The 23,543-nt window shown below is 38.8% G+C and overlaps 1 protein-coding gene across 1 annotated transcript in view; it reads left to right on the top strand.

The window, feature by feature from the left end:
• The first annotated feature begins 218 nt into the window (after positions 1-218).
• The window catches only part of LOC127455834 (protogenin A-like), a 46,063-nt gene continuing 22,738 nt past the window's right edge, over positions 219-23,543 (top strand). The window contains exons 1-6 of the mRNA XM_051723986.1: positions 219-285; positions 2,011-2,310; positions 18,706-18,850; positions 19,948-20,081; positions 20,200-20,496; positions 20,641-20,800. Coding sequence (XP_051579946.1) covers positions 219-285; positions 2,011-2,310; positions 18,706-18,850; positions 19,948-20,081; positions 20,200-20,496; positions 20,641-20,800 — 1,103 coding nt within the window. The remainder of the gene's footprint in view (positions 286-2,010; positions 2,311-18,705; positions 18,851-19,947; positions 20,082-20,199; positions 20,497-20,640; positions 20,801-23,543) is intronic.

The raw sequence follows: 23,543 nt of genomic DNA, 5'->3' as shown, positions 1-23,543 counted from the left end.
ATGTCAAACCAGAGCCCTTCTATCTCTAACTCCACCGCTGGCGGAGGAATCTCCTCCACTCTGACGAACCGCATCACTCTGAGCGTTGTTTGGGAGATAGTGCGTAAAGTAGCGCGCGCAGCGGTCAGCAGCGCGCGCGCCCCCAGTTTAACCTCAGATTAGTGTGGAGCTCGAGCCCGCAGTCTATGGATTCAGGCATGCTCGGAATACTAGAGTAAATGGCGTCTTTTAACAAGGAGTTATACCAGCGTTTGCTGTTTTTTGCGGTATTTATGTCTTTCTCAGGTAAGAGAGAGTTTAATAATTTATATCTTTATGCAGTCCCTCAGAGTTGCATGTCAGGATGTTTCACGAATATAACGTGCAGATTTAATTTACTAATTTATTAGTAAATAAATTAGTAAATGAATGTTATTTAGATCTCAATTTATATTCAAAAGTTATTTAAATCTCAATTAGTGGTTAGAATGTCCACAGACCCAAAGCAATGTGTCTGTGTCTTCAACAAATAAGCAATTCTTTATAGATGTAAAACATCTTAAGATTATATATGACTATACTGTATATGTAGAAATGATAAACAGAACAGCAGATTTCACAACACAAACACACACGTGGAAAATGTTGATCAAAGCTCCTCTGTAAGATGAAAACTGATTCCTCTCATCACAATGAGTTTACACTTTCTGAATGGTTGTTCTTTAATTAAGACCATTTATACCTAATTCATAAACATTTATAACATTCTTGTGTTATATAATGTAAAACAGTCTTTTGAAATAGTCAGAATTATTTTCACACACACACACACACACACACACACACACACACACATATATATATATATATATATATATATATATTCATATTTAAATATAGATGAACTACTGATGGTACATTAAACAAAATGTTATGTCAGGTGATCTGAAATGAGCTTAAAGTGCAACCAGTTTGTTTTAATTAAGTCAAATATTATTTAATATCACTGAATAAACTAGAATAAATCAAGTTACATGAACAAAATTGCTTCAATTTAGGTTGAAATAAATCTATAAGGTCACAACTGCACATTTTCACTTACATTAGCTAACATTAAGTATATGTTCTTATTATGTTGACAAAAAACCTCCATGCAACGTTATAGGAACTCTATAAAAAATGGTAACACTTTACAAAAAGGTTCCATTTGTTAACATTAGTTAATAACATTATTTAACATGAACTAACACTGTTTAAGCACATATTAATCTTAGTAATTTCAACATATAGTAATACGCTTTTAAAATCAAAAGTTGTATATGTTAACATTAGTTCATGCACTATGAATTAACAATGAACAATAGTATTTTTATTAGCTAACATTAAATAAGATGAATAAATGATTTACAAAATATATTGTTCATTGTTAGTTCATGATACCTAATGCATTACATAATGTTAACGAATGGAACCTTATTGTAAAGTGTTACCAAAAAAAATAACCAAATGGAAACCAAACACTAACGTTAGGGTAACGTTATGTGTTTGCTGGGTTAGAGTGTAAGCTTTATTTCTATGCCATGTTTAATGTTGCCATTATTTCTCCAGAAATGAGTGTTTCTTTTATAAGAAAAGCCATTTAAAATCCTTTGTTAGGGTGTTTAATTCTATTCCACACTGAGATTTTTCTTTCTCCTTTCTTGGAAGCTCATCATGGTGGGCAGCTAAATGTCTTGTGAATTTCATGCTGGGATTTAAGTTTAAGTGCTACTGAAGAGAAGGATAGAGTCTTGGAGTCGACTCTGACTTTATGAGCCATGAATAAGGGGATTATGGGAGTAATCCATCCAGTCAAATATGATTACAGCAACTCAGAGAAGCCCAACCAGCTGCTAGATTTCACCTGCCATCTGAGAGCCACATATTGAGTTTTACAGTCCCACTAAAAGGAAACCACCTTAACTTTACATTTAAACCACTATTACTTTACTGTCACTCACTTTTTCCTCTTTGTCTTGCCTCTCTCTGCAGGTGTGATGTGTTTTAGCGAATTGTTTTTCATAAAAGAGCCTCATGATGTTACCGTGATGAGGAGAGACGCTGTCATTTTGGACTGTCAAGCGCACGGCGAGGCTCCAATCGGCATCCGGTGGCTAAAAAACAGAGTGACGCTCACCGAATCGGAGCGTGTTTACCTGCTTTCCAACAAGTCGTTGTTCATCTCGGAGGTGGAGAGTAGAAAAGACAAATCAGACGAAGGGTTCTACCAGTGCCTTGCTCAGAACAAATATGGATCTATTCTGAGCCAAAGAGCTCGCTTGACTATCGCAAGTAAGTTTCGTTGGGAGTAAAATGCTCTTTTATGTGCCCTACCAACAAATTCCCTTTAACAATGGTACCCAATGTGTGTTAGTGTTAGTGTGATTAAATCAACTGCTCTACTCAACCTACAGTGACGTCAGAAAGGAAATACAGACCTTTAACACTTAATGTGTAGGGAAGTTGTAGTTCATTTGATGACCAAAGATTCTTCTGTAGGTCAAGCAGGCTGCGGAGGTTAAAAATAAAGGTTCTTCAATGGTTCTTCCAACCATTTTTGCCTGTATAGGGTTCTCGGGTTGGCTATATGGTTCTTTGGAGGAACAATTCACCCAAAAATGAAAGTTCTGTCCTCATTTACTCACCCTGATGTCATTCCCAACCTTTAAGACTTTCTATCTTCCATGGAATATGAGAGGAGTTATTTAGTAGAATATTCTGGGTGTTTTCCATACAATCAAAGTGAATGGGGACTTGGGCTGTTAAGCTCCATAAATGACAAAAATGCACAATAAAAGTACCCTTTAAGTAATCTTTGGACTTTTGCAATATATTTCAAGCATCTTGTAATCTTCCCTTATGCCATACCTCTCATGTGTCATTTGCATAAGGTGAGTAAATGATGACAGAATTGAAATTTTTGGGCAAACTATTGCATTTTTGAAGTGATTGATGTTCAATTATACGTTAACGAATATTCCGGGTTCCAAACAAGTTAAGCTCAATCGACAGCATTTGTGGCATTATTTGATTACCACAAAAATGTATTTAGGCTCGTCCTTCTTTTCTTTAAAAAAAGCATAAATCACTCCAGTCAGGCTTCCTAAGCAACCAATTGGCCCGGTTGCTAAGGTGGGTAGAGTCACGTTGGGTTAACCTCCTCGTGGTCGCTATAATGTGGTTCTCACTCTCGGTGGGGCGCGTGGTGAGTTGGTAGACTGTTAAAGCCTTTTGATTCTATTTGCTGCATTTATTTTTAAGTGTGTGTGTCCTGACTGAACAGTGAAATTTGGCTCTGAAGAATTACTGACAGATACGTTGATACATAGAGGAAGTGCCGAGTGGATGGGGCTCATTGTTTACTGCACTGTCATGTGTCCTATAGCAGATTTACAGCACAGAGAACAGCACAGTTGGTCATAATCATTACAGCACTACTCATGAGGGGCCAATGTATAGGTCAAGACAACATGAGATAGATAAATAGATAGTGTTACGTTGTTTCACGTCTCCAGCCACTGAACTCACAATCCCAACAAGTAATGTAAACTGATTTTTATTTGATAACAAAGTGGGAATAACAGAAAAAGGCTTCAGGAGTGGGCTAGGCCAAAATAACAAACAAAAAGAGTCTTCTCTGAAGGGGGACGCAAATTACCTGGAAAAGAAAAGAACAAACAACTGAAAACTTCCCTGTCTCAAAATTATAGATAGAACGATAGAAAGATAGAACAATAGGATGATAGAAAGAGCGACAGGACGATAGATAGACAGACAGACAGACAGATCGATAGATAGATAGATTTGATATCTTCATACATGTTCAGTAATGTTTGTTGTTATGTGAGGAATTAGATCTAACAGAAGAATCCATCAGTGGTCTTTTTTCATCCTGTGAGGGGGAAGGGGTCTCTGGGGTCACGGGTGTGTGAGAATGCATCTTTTGGTGTGCAAATGAAGCCCGGCAGGTTGGAAACCCTCAGTTTGCGGTGGACACTAGTGCCCCAGTGTTAAAGAGCGTCTGACCCCTATTCACAGAGCAGAGCCTTTATATCAGCACCTCCTGACCAAGAGCGATTGTTCCTGTGTGTGTGTGAGGGGTATATGGAGGGGCAGGTTTGACAGAGGCAGAAGCTTTTAAAGGTCCTCTCCTCTCCTGAGGCCATGCGTCGTGCTGCGCTGCTTCAGGACAAAAGCATCTGCTGTCTTTCCTGTGCATTCTGTTTCAGAGCGAAACTCAAGCTCTTTGGCAAATGCTAGCACAGGAAGTGACTGTTCTTAAGGAGTTTCTTCAGCAAAGTCTGCACTCAAAAGTCAGAGATCTCAAACATTTCTCAGCAAATACGTCCAAGATCAATTGCTCTGAGCTATGCTATCCACGTTAATTTTATACCTCTACACTGACTCAATGGTGTCTTTTTTATTTCTCCTCTGGAATTTTAGAAGCATCCGAGATGAAGTTGAAGTGCATTATGTCTCTTGAGCTACAAAATAGCAACTTCTGAGCGATAACATTTTTGTATGTGCATTTACTAAAAGATCTAATGAGCCTCGTTTTGCATAACGGCTTGGTGAGGAAACTGGGGGGGGGCAAAGCAAATGTTTGAGAGTGCTAAAATATGACAATTAACTCTCCGCCCCTTCTCTACAAGAGCACATGGGGCATGTCTATAGTGTGCAGTTTTATAGAGAGTGTTTATGGGAATCAAGTTTTGTGTTATGAAGTAAAAGAGATGGTAAAGACAGCGAGTGTTTTAACAGACTGTTTTTAAAGGGAAATTTAGACTCGCTCTACAGACTCTCTCAAAGCTCGTAAAATTTGCAGGCACCTGGGAACTACAGTCAACTACAGTCAAGACACTCACTGAGCACTTTATTAGGAACACCTGTACACCTACTTATTCATGCGATTATCTAATCAGCCAATCGTGTGGCAGCAGTGCAATGATAAAATCATTCAGATACGGGTCAGGAGCTTCAGTTAATGTTCACATCAACCATCAGAATGGGGGAAAAAATTTATTTCAGTGATTTCGACCGTGGCATGATTTTTGGTGCCTGACGGGCTGTTTTGAGTATTTCTGTAACTGCTGATCTCCTGGGATTTTTATGCACAACAGTCTCTAGCATTTACTCAGAATGGTGCCAAAAACAAGAAACAACCAGAGAGCGGCAGTTCTGTGGACGGAAACGCCTTGTTGATGAGCGAGGTCAACAGAGAATGGCCAAACTGGTTCAAGCTGACAGAAAGGCTACGGTAACTCAGATAACCACTCTGTATAATTGTAGTGAGCAGAATAGTATCTCAAAATGCACAACATGTCGAACCTTGAGGCGGATGGGCTACAACAGCAGAAGACCCTGTTGGGAGCCTTATTAAGACCATAGTGTTCCTAATAAAGCGCTCGGTGAGTGCTTAAGAATATTCATGATTTATTTTCTAAAGACTTATTATCAGACAAGTTTCGCAATCCTTCCTTGTCTCACTACTCGCGAGTATTTGTTAAAATAGAAATGTTTTAATTGCGCCTCTGAGTCCAACTTTAGTGACAAAAATGCTGTTAGAGTTGGTGAGCTCTATTTTCGTGAACGGGCTAAGCGCAATTTCCGTGGCAGCGAAAAGTGCAAGTGGACGTGGGTGGGAGTGTTTGCGCTATCTGTGGGTGTATGTGTGCAAACTGTGGGTGTATAGTATGTTAATGAATTGGCGCAAAGTGCAATTTGCTATTTACCTGAGAAATAGGTAATTGCGCTGAGAATTTGACAACCACATCTAATCTTGGTGCAAAGTCTTTTCCTGCATTTGCAGTTTGGAGATTTGCACGAGCGGTTTCACTAACCCACATTGTCTAGACAAACACATGCTTGCACGAAAATATCCAAACTTCATGGCCATGCAAACTGACTTTGCACAAATGATGCATTGCATAGCACTGCGCTTAAGCCATAGCGCTCTTAAAATAGGGCCCGGTAAGTTCGATCCATTGCTATGAATATATATGTGTGTGTGTGTGTGTGTGTGTGTTTATTTATTTATTTACAAGTCTTCCGGGTGTTTATTTAGTGAAAACAACCTTGTATATTTTTCACTAGATTTTTACTCAATTTAAATTCTTGAATGAAACATTTTGAATTTACCTGGCAACAGTGACTGTTTGGCCAAATAATGGTTCCTCTGATTTAAAATAATCACCCTTGTAAGGCATTTCAGAGCATATATAATACATCAATATTTATATCGTTACAGGCTGAAAAACATAAAGATTTTAGCTATTGCTCCACGCCATTCTGCATTCACAAACAAACTAAAAACACATGCACACACACTCATAGTTGTAAACTGCCTCCTCTCCTCCTGAATGGCTGATTTTATTGCAGGTGTCAAGCTGGTGGTCTCCGAGTGATGGCTTTCTGCTCCGTTAATTTGTAGAGTTTATGAAAAGCTTTTTCTCTCAGTCTGCCCTGGCCAAAGCAGGGGATTCCTTTAAGTTGCATTTGTTTGGCCAAAGTGAGCTGGACAGGACAGCTGGTGCTTTACCCCAATGGAAGGGCAATTATGCAAATGTAACTAAAGTATGCAGGGTTTTGCTCAAGTTTGATTAGTGTTTAGTTTGATGGCTTTGGAAAAACAGATCGTAGTGAAAGTGAGACTCCAGAGGTCGAAGTGTGAATTTCTCAGCTGGCGTTTTAGCACCGTTATACTGTGATAGAGGTGACACTCTCTATACGTTCTCATCTTATGATGCTTGTGTTTTTTAACGCTGTGTGTTGGCAGATGTTGTGGATGGATTTTAGAGTAAGTGTGAGTTTGCTTTGGGCTGTTGTGTGTTTGTTTGAGAGTGTATGTTTTGTGTAAGATTGATGGTTCCTTATGTTTGGACCTTTTGCCATGTGTGTTTCTCTCTCACACTCTCATGTTTGCTATGTAAATGAGGATGTACCATTGACTTCTATTGTTTTTTTTGTTTTGTTTTTTGTTTTTTCTTATTCTCCCAATTTGGAAAAGTCCTTGTGATGGCGTAGTGACTTACCTCAGTCCGGGTGGCAGAGGACGGATCCCAGCTGCCTCCGTGTCTGAGACCGTCTATTCGCACATCTTATCACGTGGCTCGCCGGGCACACCACCGCGGAGGCACAGCGCGCATGGAGGCTTCACGCCACCCACCGCGGCAACCACGCCTAACTCACCACGCACCCCACCAAGAGTAAATCACCTTATAGCGATCATGAGGAGGTTACCCCGTGTTACTCTACCCTCCCTAAGCAACCGGGCCAGTTTGTTTGCTTAGGAGACCCGGCTGGAGTCACTCAGCACACCCTGGGATTGGAGCGAACTCCAGGGGTGGTAGCCAGCGTCTTTTACCACTGAGCTACCCGGGTCCCCCATATTGTTGTAATTTAAAGCTCCATTACTATTGCTCATACTTAGGGTTAGTGATTTAAACAAACCCCTCATCCTAAGTATTAAACCTCAGTGTTTTAGGATACATAATGGTACATCAAACTGTGCAGCTAGTTGAGGAAAGGTGTGCTATTACTTTTCTTATTGATCAGACTTACGGTTTTTGCCTGGGGGATGATAAAGATGGCAAAAAAATCCCATAAAACTTACAATGAGGGAAAGACCCAAGCCATATCTAGAGACCAGAATATTGTAGAGACATGGGGGTGGGCTCTTTTGAATTGGGCAGGCCACCCATATCATACTAGAAACAACCTAGCAACCATCCAGAACACCCAACCAACCTTAAAGCAATACCCTGTCAACTAACCTAGCATTGTACCACTCATGTTTGCTTCAGAAAATTAAAAAATCGAAATAACAATCTGTTCTCACACAACTAGGAAAGAAAAAATAACTTTAATGTCCCTGTGGCAATTCCAGGAATTTCTAGGAACACATTAGAGGCCCTCAGGGACCCAGTAAGAGGGGCCATTTCCCAACAACGGCCCTTAAAACAACCACACGTGAGGCGCAAACTCAGGCATGTTCCTAATTTTAAACTGGTGAGGAAGGCCACGTATGACATCAACACTGACCCTGCCTCCCTACACAGCCTCAAAAACACTTTTTAAACAGCTTTTACGTTCAGTCAGGGATTTAAGACCTTTTACAATGTTTATCACATCATCTTTACAATATTTTAGGTCTGTCACAATCATGTCTTACTATCTCTAAAAAACAAGTATTCTAAGTGGTCTAAGTATTTTGGAGCTTACAAAGCTGTAGTTTGGGGACATCCTCAAAGGTAAAGTTGATTAAAAAAAAAAAGCTAAATAATGTAGTGTGTGGTTGTCAGGGCATTTCTGCAGTTGCTAAGGTTTTCTGATTGTTTTTAGCATGTTGCTATGTGTTTGCCAGGGTGTTCTGACTGGACTCGTTCAAAAGAGTTCACCCCCAGGTCTCTAGATATGGCTTGGGTCCCTCTTTCAATGTAAGTCTATGGGACTTTTTCACATGTTTTATGGCTCACAAGGTGAAAATCGTAATTCTGATCGCTTAGAAAAGTATTAGCACACCTCTCCTCAACAATCCACATGATTTGAGGTATCATTTATGTCTTTAACACAAACTGTCAAATTCCAAAGTTTATTACTTGGAATTAGGGTTTTGTTCAAATAACGAACACTACCTTAGAGCAAAAGTAATATTTATTCTTTAAATTCCATTGTTTTGGTTTTTTTTTTTGTTTTTTTTGCCTGTAGTTGCTAGATGATGTTTCTGGCCTTCGAGTCAGTAGTAACCAGGGGAAAGGGAAAGACAAACCTGCAGCATTTGAGTTTGAAAAGAAATGTTTGAGGAATTTCGAGGGACAAAACTGCTTTAGATTGCAGAGTGGCGTGCTAAAGGTTACCATGGTTTCTATGAGTGGCGGTCAGAAAAGGTCAAAGGTTGCTTTAAATGGCCCAGCAGGCTGTGTGCAAGGAAACAGCAAGAAGGAGCTAAAAATTTCCACTACTAACAGATTAAAAACATGCCACCGTGGGTCAGCTCATCTCTTTGGATATACAAGCCTGGTTCCTGGAGTTCACTCTTGTGGATGTATAAATCCCATCCACCTCAACTGCCACGATCCAGTCCTAATATTAGGGATGGACATTTTTAAATAAAATTGTAGTCGTGTACTCTAACCCATAAAAAAACGAGTGATCGATTTCAATTACTTGTAAATTAAAATGTAAGTTAAATATAATAAGTATAACACGTATGTGAAATTTATGTTTTGTTTTATTCACAAACGTTACCAAGAACGGTTATATAATATGCACCAGTAAAAAAAAATAAAAAAAGTATTTAAAAGTAAAAAACATTTGCACTCACCCAGAGCTTAGAATCATAGAAACCAATACTGACAGCATTAGAGTAATTCACATATTTAAACTTTGAATCTACATTATTTTTCAGAAAAACAAGTGATGAAAGATGACATTTAATAAAATGCACTCAGCCCATTTAAAGAGATTTTTACGCACATACACATATACTGGTCTGATAAGCTTCAGAGTTTCTTGTACCGCTTCAGAGTTTCTTTCCACCATAAAAGCAGATCCTTGGCCCTTGATAGGCATGACTCCAACAAGAACTAAATATCAATAGAGTATAATTAAAAAATAACTTTACTTTCAAAAGCAAAGACACCATCCTCGACGACACACATCCACAGCGCCCACCAGTGGACTCAGTTTTAACTGAGATTTGGTGAGAGATTCAGAGGGTATCCAGTACAGTATCCAGCGCTGCTCATGGCGGGCAAATCCACAAAGAAAAATCAATTTGCAATATTCAGGTAGTGGTTTTAATAGTCTACTAGCAGGATGAGTACTTGATTACATGTGTACATCCATACCTAATATACCCTACTATGTCCAGGAGAAACATAGTGAGCTGCCTTGGTGCCTGCAGCTCTCTTCTAAGGTATCGTTTACACCAAACGCACATTAGCGTCCGTACTAGATGGACTGCTTTGACCATTGCGCCGTGTTTCGCTGGTTTTTCAGTGTTTCACAGCATTTGTGGCATAATGTTGATTACCACAAAACATTTTTTGACTTCCCCTCTTTTCTTTAAAATAAGGAAAAAATCTGGGTTACAGTGAGGCACTTACAATGGAAGTGAATGGGGCCAATCCGTGATCGTTAAAATACTCACTATTTCAAAAGTATAGTCACAAGACAGAAACAATATGCGTCTTAACATGATTTAAGTGCAATAAAAGCGCTTACTAACCCTTTCTGTGTAAATTTATAGCCAATTTTAAAACTGTGTTGCAATGACAATGTAATGTCAACAAACCCTAAAATCCTAAAATGACTAAAAATGAGAATTTAAACAACTTTACAGCTCAAATAATACATGAGTTTTAACAGAAGAATTAATGTAAGTGCTTTTATAAAATTATATGCTTCACATTTCTGCCTTTAAACCCTCAAAAAAATTGGCCCCATTCACTTCCATTGTAAGTGTCTCACTGTAACCCAAATGTTTGCTTTTTTCAAAGAAAAGGACAGTTGAGTCGAAATAATTTTTTATGGTAATCAATATTATGCCACATACTGTCGATTGAGCTTAACTTGTATTGAACCCAGAATATTCCTTTGAGCTATTTTTTATTTATTTTTTGGGGGATTTTTCCCCTTTTTCTCCCAATTTGGAATGCCCAATTCCCAATGCGCTCTAAGTCCTTGTGGTGGCGTAGTGATTCACCTCAGTCCGGGTGGCGGAGGACGAATCCCAGTTGCCTCCACATCTGAGACAGTCAACCTGCACATCTTATGGCTTGTTGAGCACGTTGCCACGGAGACATAGCACATGTGGAGGCTTCACACCATCCACCGCGGCAACCACGCTCAATTCACCATGCGCCCCACCGAGAACAAACCACATTATAGTGACCACAAGGAGGTTACCCCACTCTACCCTCCCTAGCAACCAGGCCAATTTGGTTGCTTAGGAGACCTGGCTGGAGTCACTCCGAGAACAAACCACATTATAGTGACCACAAGGAGGTTACCCCACTCTACCCTCCCTAGCAACCAGGCCAATTTGGTTGCTTAGGAGACCTGGCTGGAGTCACTCAGCACGCCCTGGGATTCGAACTAGCGAACTAGCGAACTCCAGGGGTGGTAGTCAGCGTATTTTACCACTGAGCTACCCAGGCCCATTTTTTGTCCATTCTTTTTAGTACTGAATGAATTATACTGTACAAAACTGAAATTTCTCTCACTCTGTCCTCCATTTTGGATTTACTTTGTCTAACTAGATATATTATTACTGCCTACCTGTGTTGCCTTAAAAGGATAGTTCACCTAAAAATGTCATCATTTACTCACCTTCCTGTTGTTCCAAACAACAACTTTTTTGTGGAACACAAAGTAGATGTTTGGCAGAATGTGAGCCTCAGTCACTATTCACTTTCATCTTTTTTTCATACAGTAACATGAATGGTGACTGACTAGTGACTGTCCATCAGCCTAACATCTACTTTTGTGTTCCACATAAGAAAGAAAGTGTTTTGGAACAATAAGAGGGCAAGGAAAAGATGGCACATTTGTATTTTTTATTTTTGGGTGAACTGTCCCTTTAAAATGCTGTCTAGGTTGGCAGCTCACTAAGTTTTTGGAACAGAGTGTTACTCTACATTTATTTTATCACAGATAATGCTGTCTGGTTGACCATTTGACCTGTTGCTCTTCAGTGGATCAGATAAGACACAATAGCCGTGCTGTGCTAGAGTGGGGTGGGACAGTTTTCTGAGCTCCGGGGGCAGATAAGGGTCTCCTGCCTCCCTACCCCCACTCCAACTGCCCACAAGGCTAAAAGGCTAAAGGGCACGGGGAGAGGTCCTGAGTACGGCCTCTCATTGGCTGGACAGGGCCAGATTCTGGCTTCTGATTGGCTGAAGGGGATGGGGATGAACGCGCTTGCTGGCTGGGTGGACTCTTGATGGATCTGCAGAGCTTTGGGGCTTTGCATTCTTCCCTTCTGTTCACGTACGAGGCATTCTTTACCTTTGCTGTCTTTTCTTTAAGGAAGGAGCAAGAGGTTCGGGTCAGGTCAGGGCACAGCAGGACACTGTTTATTCACAGCCCTCGCTGGGCGTCTTCTGAATAATGCAGCTGCTAATAAAACCTTAAAACTTCTCAAATTACGTTCGCATTAAAGATGAATTAATGGATTACCTGGCCTATTCCATTACAGCGTCATGAAATACGCACTTTGAAGATGCTTTTAACTTGTCGGACAGGTGGATTACGGAAACAAACACCTTTGGTATTACATGCAATGATGAATCTTGTATAATAAGACCATGAACGTGTATTAAAGAAATGGTTCAGCCAAAAATGAAAAGTCTGTGTTCATTTACTCACATGCACTCATGTTGTTCCAAACCTGTATGACTTTCTTCTGGAACACAAAAGGAGATGTAAGACAGTATGTATTCACTTTCACTGCATCTTTCAGTACAATGTAAGTGAATGCTGACTGAGGCGGTCATTTTTCCAGACATCTCCTGTTTGATTTTAATGTCCTACATTAACATTGAAATGCTATGAAATCCTGAAACTTGAATTTAAATGTGAAAAAGCTTCATACACAAAATGAACCACAGCTGACAAACTTATAGATAAAAAATTACAGAAACAGTATAGTTTGTGTGTGTGTGTGTGTGTGTGTGTGTGTGTGTGTGTGTGTGTGTGTATGTGGGCGGGTTTCGATGGTTTACAAGGACTTTTCCTGTGTCCCCATAAATCGCTTAAAAAACACACTAAATTATGTTTTTTTGAAAATGTAAAAATGCTGAATTTTTTTGTGAGGATTAGGGTTAGGGGATAGAATCTATAGTAAAAATCATTATGTCTATGGAGAGTCCTCATAAGGATAGCCACACCAACATGTGTGTGTGTGTGTGTGTGTTGAAATGTCAGTATAGTGGTGGTGCTTCTCTTACATGCAATAAAAGATCTTTTAGGGCTCTTGGTAATGATCCACTTTCAGAAAACACGTAACACAGTAAACACACTCGTATTTCTTTGCTACCACTGACAATCAAAGCAGACGGAAACATGGACATTAGGGCTGGGTATTGATACAGATTTCTCGATTCGATTCTATTCCAGTTCAAAAGCTCATGATTAGATTCGATTTTGATTCATATGGGTATATTTCAGTTATAATGTCTCTTTTGCTTACATATGAAATAAATTCTCTCCCAGCTAATGCTGTTAATTATACAGGGGACCTTCTAACTAGGTATGTTATGAAAATATTAATTTTACTAAATATATTTTATTAGTTTTTTTGATCATTTTTGTCACATTTTAGCTTTTGAAAAATGAACAAATCCAAGTATTCAATCAACAAATATGATATTATATTGCATATATTATATTTTGTTACATGTTTATTGTTAAACTGTTCAATTTGTAGTTTTTACAAGTATTTTTTTATTGATTTGTTGAACACGTTTTAAAAACCTGCACTGTTTTTGTAAGAAAACCGGCATGTATGGAAAAACCGTCTGTAAATGAGAAAAAGAGGGACTTTCCATGCTATCCGTGATTAGAAATAAATGTTATTTATTTTTATTTTTTTATCAACAACTGACTGTAGAGAACAGAAAGGGTATTGAAAGTAGGGATGCACCGATACCACTTCTTCTCCTCCGATACGATTCCGATATCGGAAATCTCAGTATCGGCCGATACCGATCCCGATCCGATACCAGTGTTGTTTTTTTGCATAATCAGTTTTGAATATCTTTACATTATTGTGTGGAACTAATTGGGTGTGCTCTTTAATATGTAAAGAAACACAAACCTCTAACTGCACATTATTTCATTATTTTTTATTTTTTTTGCAACATTTTTTCAACTTGTATCTGCACTTTAAAGGATTCAGATCTCTTTTTTGTTCAATTCAGTTGTAAGATATCAGCTCACTTTTCATTCACAGTTATTTTTTGAAAACAGTTCAACTTAAATATTATTATAATTTGTAAACAAATGATAATAATAATAATAATAATAATAATATATTATAATAGTAATATATTAAACCTTTTATTTTGACATTCTGAACTCTTCAGGAAGTCCTGTATGTGTCTATTTGTAGGCAGGTTCACAGTAGTTTAATTCGCTTCTTATTCAAATTCTGGTAAAAAAAAAAAAAAGAAAAAAAAAAAGAAGCACGTCCAGTGCCATTCTAAATGCATATTATAAGTGAACCGAACTTTTGAGCATCTACATCTGAGGAGTTGTTCGTGAGTAGCGCTCAAATATTACGCACCACGTGAAGGCTAAAAATAGCCATGTGTGTGTAAACAGAGCAGCACCATTCACTGACGCGCTGGAGCTGCGCGTGCATTTTTGAGCATGACAGTAACGAACATGACTAAAACACAGTATCGGATTTGGATCGGGCTCGTCGGACCGATACCCGATCTGTCTAAAAGCTTCAGTATCAGAGCCGATATCAATCCAGGTATCGGATCGGTGCATCCCTGATTAATAGAGACATTAGGCCTGTTTACTTGCACACCAATACGCTGATTACTCTCTAAAATCAGCTTATTTAAAAAAAATCTGACAAGGCAAGAAATCCGCGTTTACATGGCATTTGAAATAATCGCGTTATTCTCTACTTTTGATGTCAAACCGCGAAGAGACACTTTACCCCATAAAGGAACGCAGTTTGTTGCGTTTACATGTCTGCATGTGTTGATTGTAGCATGTACACGCGCTCATTATTTATTGACAAATGTGTAGCGTGGATCTCATCTTTGGACACACACACACATTACACGGAACAACTTTTAATCTTAACACGCAGTGAAAGGATCTCACTGCTGAATACTCCACCAATATAATACACAATTACTGGTGAGTGAAATGTAAACATTTACCAGCCAGTTGCCAAATATATACAGTTTAGTCGCACAGTGCAAAATTTGGTTGCAAATGCGAGTGATTTCCTTTCATTTTAGAGGGCTGCACAAAGAGTAAAGTACCAATCTTGGGATTTAAGAATCGATATTGAGATTGTTCAAATGAAGATTGCGTTGCATCGGAAAATCTATACTTTTACCAACCCCTAATGGCCAAAAGTTTATTTTTTTTACCCGATTGGAAAATTATTATTGTTTTAAGCATAAGCATCTAACCAAATTTGGTAAGGTTTTTGATTTAAAGGATAGGTCATCCAAAAAATGAAATTTCTATAATTATTTACTCATCCTCATGTCGCTCAAAACCTGTGTGACTTTTTAATTTTATTCTGTGGAACACAAAAAGGAGATGTTAGGCAGAATATGCTGGTCTGACAGCCTTAATCACCATTCACTTTCATATTATGGGAAAGAGGTGCATCACTATTGTTTAAAGGAAGTCATAATGGGTTTGACAGAGAAACTTAATTCAAGATATATTATATAAAAACAAGCCTTATTGACTCGCACAAGTAAATATATCTTGTATAAGTTGACTCAGGGTTTTTTAGAGGGTGAAATAGAGATTGTGGCCCAGGATTGTTGCAAATCAGGCTCCTGCTGTTGTCATGGGAACCATTGTCACTCTCTGACCTGTCTGATGACCCTGTGTGTACTGATCCACAGACTTGTGTTTCTTGAATGCATACCTCAGAACTTTTCAAAGACCCATTATCAGAGAGAGAGAGATAGTGGGAGGAATTCAAGGTGAGATCACTAAAATGAAATGGAAGTGAGCGCTTTTACATCCGCTTATAATGTTGCTCTGTTATGTTACTGGTTTGTGTCTGCGTGTGGGTTTGTGTCTGATGGCCCGTGATGCCTGAGCAGGGATGAGCTTACTGCCGGTCCGGATTTGTTGGGGTAAAAGGTCAGAGGTCAGATCTGTGGAAGGGACAGTTTGACAGATCCTTTTATAATGCTGCAGGGTGACAATTTTACCCACACAACTACACAGCCAAACAAATTCAATCTTGATGAGTTCAGCATTTAAAAGATTAGATTTGGGGGGGGGGACTAATGTTGTAAAGTTTGCTCTTCTTTTATTTAAATGGATATTTATTTTTTTACTTAAAGTCAACATGAAACTGCATTCACAACCCATTTTACTTGTGTCATGTGATTTTAGAGTGAAATAGCATGTTGAATGAGAAATACATTTAGGGCAGGACTTGATTTTATCCATCAGGATTTGATTGGATCGTAAAAGGTAGGCGTTCCATACCAGGATGGAGTCAAATGTGAGGACTACTCCCCTCCTGAAACTGTTCGGCTATATCCTGTTATATAATATCCTGTTTGGTCTTGGTGACATCAGCCAAAAAGGATAGTTGTTTCAGAAGATGAACAAGTTATTAAATTTTGATGAGTGTGTAATTATCGAAACGCATTAATTCAGTGTGATTAGTTATATAAAAAATAATGCAATTAATCATGCACATGGACCAAAATAAGGAATTCTCCTACCATCTGAGCAATTCAAGCTTGAAGTACCACCTTAATGATTTTAAAGAGGCCCTATTATGCTTTTTGGGATTTTACCTTTCCTTTACTGTGCAATATAGCTGTTTGTGCATGTAAAAGGTCTGCAAAGTTACAAAGCACAAAGTCTACGCCAAAGGGAGTTACTCTCTCCCACAGAAAACACCGCTCCTGAACTGCCTGAAACGCCTGGTTTGCAGTCCAGCCATTACTTCTGTGACGTAGCTATGTCACTATGTAATACATTTGCATAATGTGGCGTTACATTTCCAACACACGTTCTAAGTGGTTTGCCAATCACAACAGACTGGGCCAGCTGACCAATCAGAGCAGACTGGGCTTTTCGGAAGGGGGGCTTTAAAGAGACAGGAGCTAAAAGAGAGCGTTTCAGACAGAGGGTGAAAAGAGGTGCTGCAGCAATGTACAGTAGGAGAAAAATTATGTGTTTTTTGAACATTAAAGCATGTAAACCTATTCCAGTAGACCCCCAAAATAAAATTATGAACCTGTAAATGAGCATAATATGGGCTCTTTAATAGAAGAATTAATTATGGGGCATTTTTTGCCCCTATGTTTTAAATTTCGGGGGCTTTTTTGCCCTAATCCCCCCTTTATATCTAATGCTCTGTCTACAGTACTGTATGTTCTATGAAGAAAGAGCCTGTAGTTAAAATCTATGAAGATACTTCCTGACTGTGATTTGATCTTACTTATCTTAGTTTTTATCTTTGTACTAAAACACTCAGGCTTTAGGCCATGATTTTACTGTTATTATCTGCATCCTATAATGAGATTTATACTGAGGTCTGTATGTATTGCAGAGGTTTAATTGATTTCAGTTAACTAATTATTGACCTGGGGCTTCTTTAGGGCCTGGCAGAGGGGAGGGGACGCCAGAGGGTAGGAAGGATGCAGATCTTAATGGCTTTTGGGGTTTTATGGCTCTGAGTCCTAGAAGGTCAGAAAGGCAAAACAGCCTGCAACACTGATACCCCTGTGGTGAAATAGTAGAAGTTAGACAAGTTACACAAACATTAATACCTTTCAGAGTTTGTATAACCATAAAGCAGCCTGTTTACGATGTGTTGTGTTTACTTTTACTGATTATTATCACTCATAAGAGGAGAAAGGACATTTCTGTCATCATTTACTCACCCTCATGTCAGAGTTTTGCACAGTGTTGTTCCAAAGCTGTATTATTATTTTCTTTCTTCCATCAAACAAACAAGGAGTATTCACGCTGCTCTTTTCCATAACATGAAAGTAAATGGGGACCGGTGCTGTTTAGCTCAAAAGTGACAAAAAAGGCACCATAAAAGTAGTCCATGTTACTCTTGCACTATATTCCATGTTGACTGAAGCCATACAATAGCTTTGTATGAGGAAAACACCACAAATTATAGTCTTAAATTCATGATTCGGGGCCTTTCAACACTGTTTGCATGTATCACTGTAGGTAAACAGAGAGCACAACAGTGAAAAGAAAGAAAAATGTGAGTGTTTAATAATTAAAGAAGCAACTGGCCCCAATTGGATGACCTTGTGACCATCTGATGCTGCAGTATAGTGGTTGAATATCTAGGTGAGTAACCCAAAGGTTGTAGGTTCAAACCCCAGAAGGGCTTATAGTTACTTGAGCAAGAAGCTTCAGTCTTAGTTGTTCCAGAGGAATCTATCATAAGTGAATTGTTGCTTCAGATATAATGCCTGCTAAATTACCAATAAACATGATGAAACCAGTGTGTGTGGTTTCATCACCAAACTCTTTCTCTCTCGTCTCAAACTACACTCTTCTGCCTCTCTAAAATTACTCTTTGACACTCTCTCTTGTTTTGCACATCTTGTCTAAGTTCCTTTTTCCCCCATTTCCAACATGATCAATAACAGACCAATAAAATGCTGTAAGAGGGATAAAAATGGGTGTTTGGTCCATTGATTAAAATGGCAGCTCTCACATTGTGTAATGCACGTCTTGCACACAGGGTTCAGAAAATCCCTTTAGAAGTTGACCACTTACAAGATGATCCAAAGATAAATTACAAAAAATAAAAAAGTGTAATGTGTCCAGACATTTTACTTTTTTTTTTTTTTTCAATTCCCATTAGTCTCAGTAGTGAGGTTATATCAAGCTATATCAGTCTATATATATATATATATCAGGCTAATATTACACTGACTATCATATATATAATGATGAATTTATTTTGTGATTTTTCTGCAGGTATATCACCCTTCATGCAGCAGCCATCATCTATCATGGTGACAGAGGGTTCAGTTGCCCGATTCACCTGTAAAATCACTGCCACACCCCCACCAATCATCACTTGGGAGTTTAACAGAGTCACTTTACCTCTAGCCACTGAAAGGTATGGCTCCGCCCACCTACTGTAGGGGGGAGGTGCTTAGTGTTGACCAACTTTCTTTAAAGGAATAGTTCACCCAAAAATGAAAATTCTCCCATCATTTGCTCACCCTCATACTATGCCAGATGTGTATGACTTTCTTCTGGTGAACACAAACAAAGATTTTTAGAAGAATATCTCAGCTCTGTAGGTCTATATAATGCAAGTGAATGGTGGCCAGAACTTTTAAGTTCCAAAAATTTTCAGAAGTGATTTGATAAGTGTGAGTGAGAAACAGATCAATATTTAAGTCCTTTTTTACTATAAATCGCCACTTTCACTTTCACATTCTTCTTTTATTTTTGCCTATTTGCATTCTTTGGGCATATCGCCACCTACTGGACAGGGAGGAGAATTTATAGTTAAAAGGACCTGATCTGTTTTCACCCACACCTATCATATCGCTTCAGAAGATATGGATTAAACCACTGGAGTGGTATGGATTACTTTTATGCTGCCTTTATGTGCTTTTTGGACCTTCAAAGTTCTGGCCACCATTCACTTGCATTATTTGGACCTACAGAGCTGAAATATTCTTCTAAAAATCTTCATTTGTGTTCTGCAGAAGAAAGAAAGTCAGACACATCTGAGATGGCATGAGGGTGAGTAAATGATGAGAGATTTTTCAGTTTTGCGTGATTTATCCAATTAATTAGACAGCACCATTAGTGCTTGAAGGGAAAGTTAAACTAACAATGAAAATTCTGTCATCATTTACTCACCCTCATGCTGTTCCATGTCCATATGACTTTATTCCGTGGAACACAAAAGGAGATATTAGGCAAAATGTTAGCCTCAGTCAACATTCACTTTCACTGCATCTTTTTTCCATATAATAAAAGTGAATGGTGACTGAGATTAGCTTATTAATTTTATTCTTTAGTAAATTATAACAGAATTTTCTTTTTTGGGTGAACTTCACATTTAAATGAGCTTAATTACTAGCGAAGAAATTTCATAATTTTAAACCTTAATGTTTTTGCATTGGTAAGAAAGAAAGATAGAAAAAGAAAGTAAAAAAAAAATCAACAATTAATTTTTACGTGTCTGTTTTGATCTAGAATCACAGTGCTGCCCAATGGCATTTTGCAAATCCAGGGAGTTGAACAGAGTGACGCTGGTGGTTACCGCTGCGTGGTGACCAATATTGCCGGCCGACGCCGGAGCACGGAGGCAATTTTAACCGTGACCGCAGGTAAGACAAAGATCTTACCATTCAGTTCACAAGAGTATGTTTTTATACAGTTTCTACAGTATTTAGACTGCCAATCAAAAAAAAACTTTCACTAACTAATCTCTTTACTTCTCAATAGTTTCATCTTCTAGAATCCCTCAGAGGCCTCGTATCATCGCTGGGCCGCAGAATCTGACCATAACGACTCACAGTAGCGCTCTGCTGGAGTGCATGGTGACAGGAAATCCTCGTCCGCTCATCTCGTGGAGTCGCGCTGACCATAAATCCATTGACGTTTACAACACCAAAGTTCTCGGCAACGGAAACCTGCTCATAACTGACGTAAAGCCCCAGCACGCAGGAATATACTTCTGTCGCGCAACTACGCCCGGAACGAGAAACTACACCGTTTCAGCTGCTAATATAACTGTGCTTGGTAGAGTGTATTTTCATGATAGTGGACATATTTTATTATTTTTACAGTTTGAAACTGTTAAAGTTAACAGTAAGAACATGTTATGTATAATTAAGTACCTATATATATATATATATATATATCTGTGCTGCTATTTCTGTGTAGCGCCCCCAACTCTGGTGGAGTGGCCAGAGAGTGTGACCCGACCAAGGGCTGGCACCGCCCGCTTCATGTGTGTGGCAGAGGGTTTTCCGTCCCCTCAGATCACCTGGCTGAAAAATGGAGAACCCGTTCACTTAAACGGACGCATCAAGATGTATAACAGGTATTGACACAACCCACGTATAAACGTCATCATAAACTGTTTCCCAAACTCACACTGTTGGTTGGGCCTAACGCAACAACATTGGCTCAACCAATGATGTGACTTTGGGGAGAGACTATGACTTTTTTCCAAATAATGGAAGAATCATTATTATGTTTGCAATTACATTTGGTGGCACTAGAACACATTTTTTAATCTTTATTGCTTTATTTGAACTCTTCTGTAGTCCTGACAGAGTGTAATCCACAATAAAAGTGGCTCTCCGGGAAAACTGGGACAGTTTAGCATTTGTTTATATTTGACTTTGCAGGAATTTGAGGCGTTGTATATATTGAGAGCGGCACCTGATGCCCAATCTGGCTTTAGTACACTAATGTTACTCAGGGCTTGAATTGCCTCATTTATCTGCTAGAAACTCTGTTGCGCTGAAATATTCAGCAGCCGGTATCTTTGGTGGAATGAGGGAGGGTTAATTATTCAGTGCTCTGCTAATGGTGTTTTAGTTGATTTTATCTTTGATTTTCCTCTCATTTGTTTCCTGTCTGTGTTTGTTATGTGATGTTGAAAGCAAAGGGGGGTGGATTAGAGCATGTTGAAATGAAAAGTATCTCTATAGCAAATGTTGTACGTGTTTGTTAAATGTCTAATTTTACTTCCATCTACAAATATTCATATTGCAAAAAAATACAAAAATACAAAAAAATACAAAAACAACCTCACGAATCTCACAAAAGCAGTTCTTGGTCACATTTAATCCCAAAAAGAAAAAATAAGTCAATTATATTTTGCATTCAAAAAGATATTATTGCTATTATATATTTTATTAGTATTTTTATTACAGTTAAGCACATTTTGCCCCCAAATTCTCATTAATGTAATGTGTACAGTTATTTAGAGATATATTTACAGATATACTTTTGTTTTTTTTTTGTTAATTCTAATTATTATCAGTGGTGATTCTCATTACTGTTGTACAGTTATGTTTTTATTCAAGTCATTTTTATTTAAATAGCACTTTTCAATAGTGTTGTAGTCAAGTCATTAGATCTCGAGCCCGAGTAGAGTCCGAGTCCTCACTGCTCAAATCCGAGTCCAAGTCACCAATATTGTGTCCGAGTCGAACCCAAGTCGAATTGCCAATAACTGCATACAAGTCTGAGTTACGAGTTCTTGTCTATGTCATAAAATAAGCAAAAAATCACAATTCTATCTATCTATCTATCTATCTATCTCTCACAATGTTGTATATAGGCCTATACAATAATCAAGGAAATAAAAAATGAGATGTCAGAAAAATAAGTTTCCACTGTAAACAACAGTGCTTTCTTGCCATTTATTTGAAGTTATTTATTGTTTTATTTTTTTCTCAGGTATTGTCCTCTAGTGTTATATCATCAAAATTAATTATAATTCAGGCGTTGGAGCAATTCACATGATTTTTCATGGATGGGGGGGGGGGATTTTCTCCCCTTTTCTCCCCAGTTTGGAAAGCCCAGTTCACAATGTGCTCTAAGTCCTCGTGGTGGCGTAGTGACTCGCCTCAATCCGGGTGGTGGAGGACGAATCTCAGTTGCCTCCGCGTCTGAGACCGTCAATCCGTGCATCTTATCACGTGGCTTGTTGAGTGCGCTACCGCGGAGACTTCACGCTATTCTCCGCTGCATCCACGCACAACTCACCACGCGCCCCACCAAGAGTAAGAACCACATTATAGCGACCACGAGGAGGTTAACCCAATGTGACTCTACCCACCCTAGCAACCGGGCCAATTGGTTGCTTAGGAAGCCTGACTGGAGTCACTCAGCACGCCCTGGATTCGAACTTGCGACTTAAGATGGGGAAGTCAGCATCTTTACTTGCTGAGCTACCCAGGCCCCGATGTTTGTCTTTTTAACAATGGGATTACTTAACTGTTTTAGCCTTCATTTGTAATAAACTGGCATCACACAAGCCAGTCTCCATCTCTATGTAAAACTGCACCTGTCATAAACGCATGAACACACATCAACATGATCTCATGTTCCCCTTATAATTATAGCTCGTAATAATGATTTACGATTTTGTTCCACATATTTTCAAATTTTCTACATATGTGCCGCTGCATAGATTCTGAAAAATCCTTTGTGTTCTAGACAAACTTTTGCAGGTAAGTTTTCTACTGAGTTGAAAGATTTGAGAGGACTTGAGTCGCAACGTGTTCTTTGTTAACGGTTTCTGTAATTTGATTTGCTCATGTCTCTTACATTGTCAGTGAGCATCAGAATAACATTCTTACAGTACGACTTTAACCATGTATTATGCACCACCGACAAAATGGCGAGTTGATTCCTCAAACTCCACTCACTATACCACGTCTACAGAGGCAGAATATTTGTATGAATAAACAGAGGCAGAGTTATTTTGCATTATAACAGATTTGCAAGTACACATGACACGTTTTGAGTGGCACACGCACTCTCTGAACGAGAGCAGGGAGATGTGATATTGCGCGTCCAGTTTTGAGTGAAAGCAAAGAGATTCGGCTTGTGCAGCCGGTACATGGCATGACATGCATGCGATCTCATGCCATAAAAGGGAAGAACGCAAAAGTTAATGGTTGTAACGATTCATCTCCTCCAAGTCAGAATGCACCCATTGCTCGAGTCCAAGTCCGAGTCATTAGTGTTCAATCCGAGACGAGTCACGAGTCATCAGTATCGCAACTCAAGTTGGACTCGAGTCCGAGTCCTGGACTCAAGTATTA

Source organism: Myxocyprinus asiaticus, chromosome 18 (assembly GCF_019703515.2).
Source record: "Myxocyprinus asiaticus isolate MX2 ecotype Aquarium Trade chromosome 18, UBuf_Myxa_2, whole genome shotgun sequence".
NCBI lineage: Eukaryota > Metazoa > Chordata > Actinopteri > Cypriniformes > Catostomidae > Myxocyprinus > Myxocyprinus asiaticus.
Note: the sequence above shows the minus strand (reverse complement) of the source record. Positions and strands in the feature narration are given on the sequence as shown.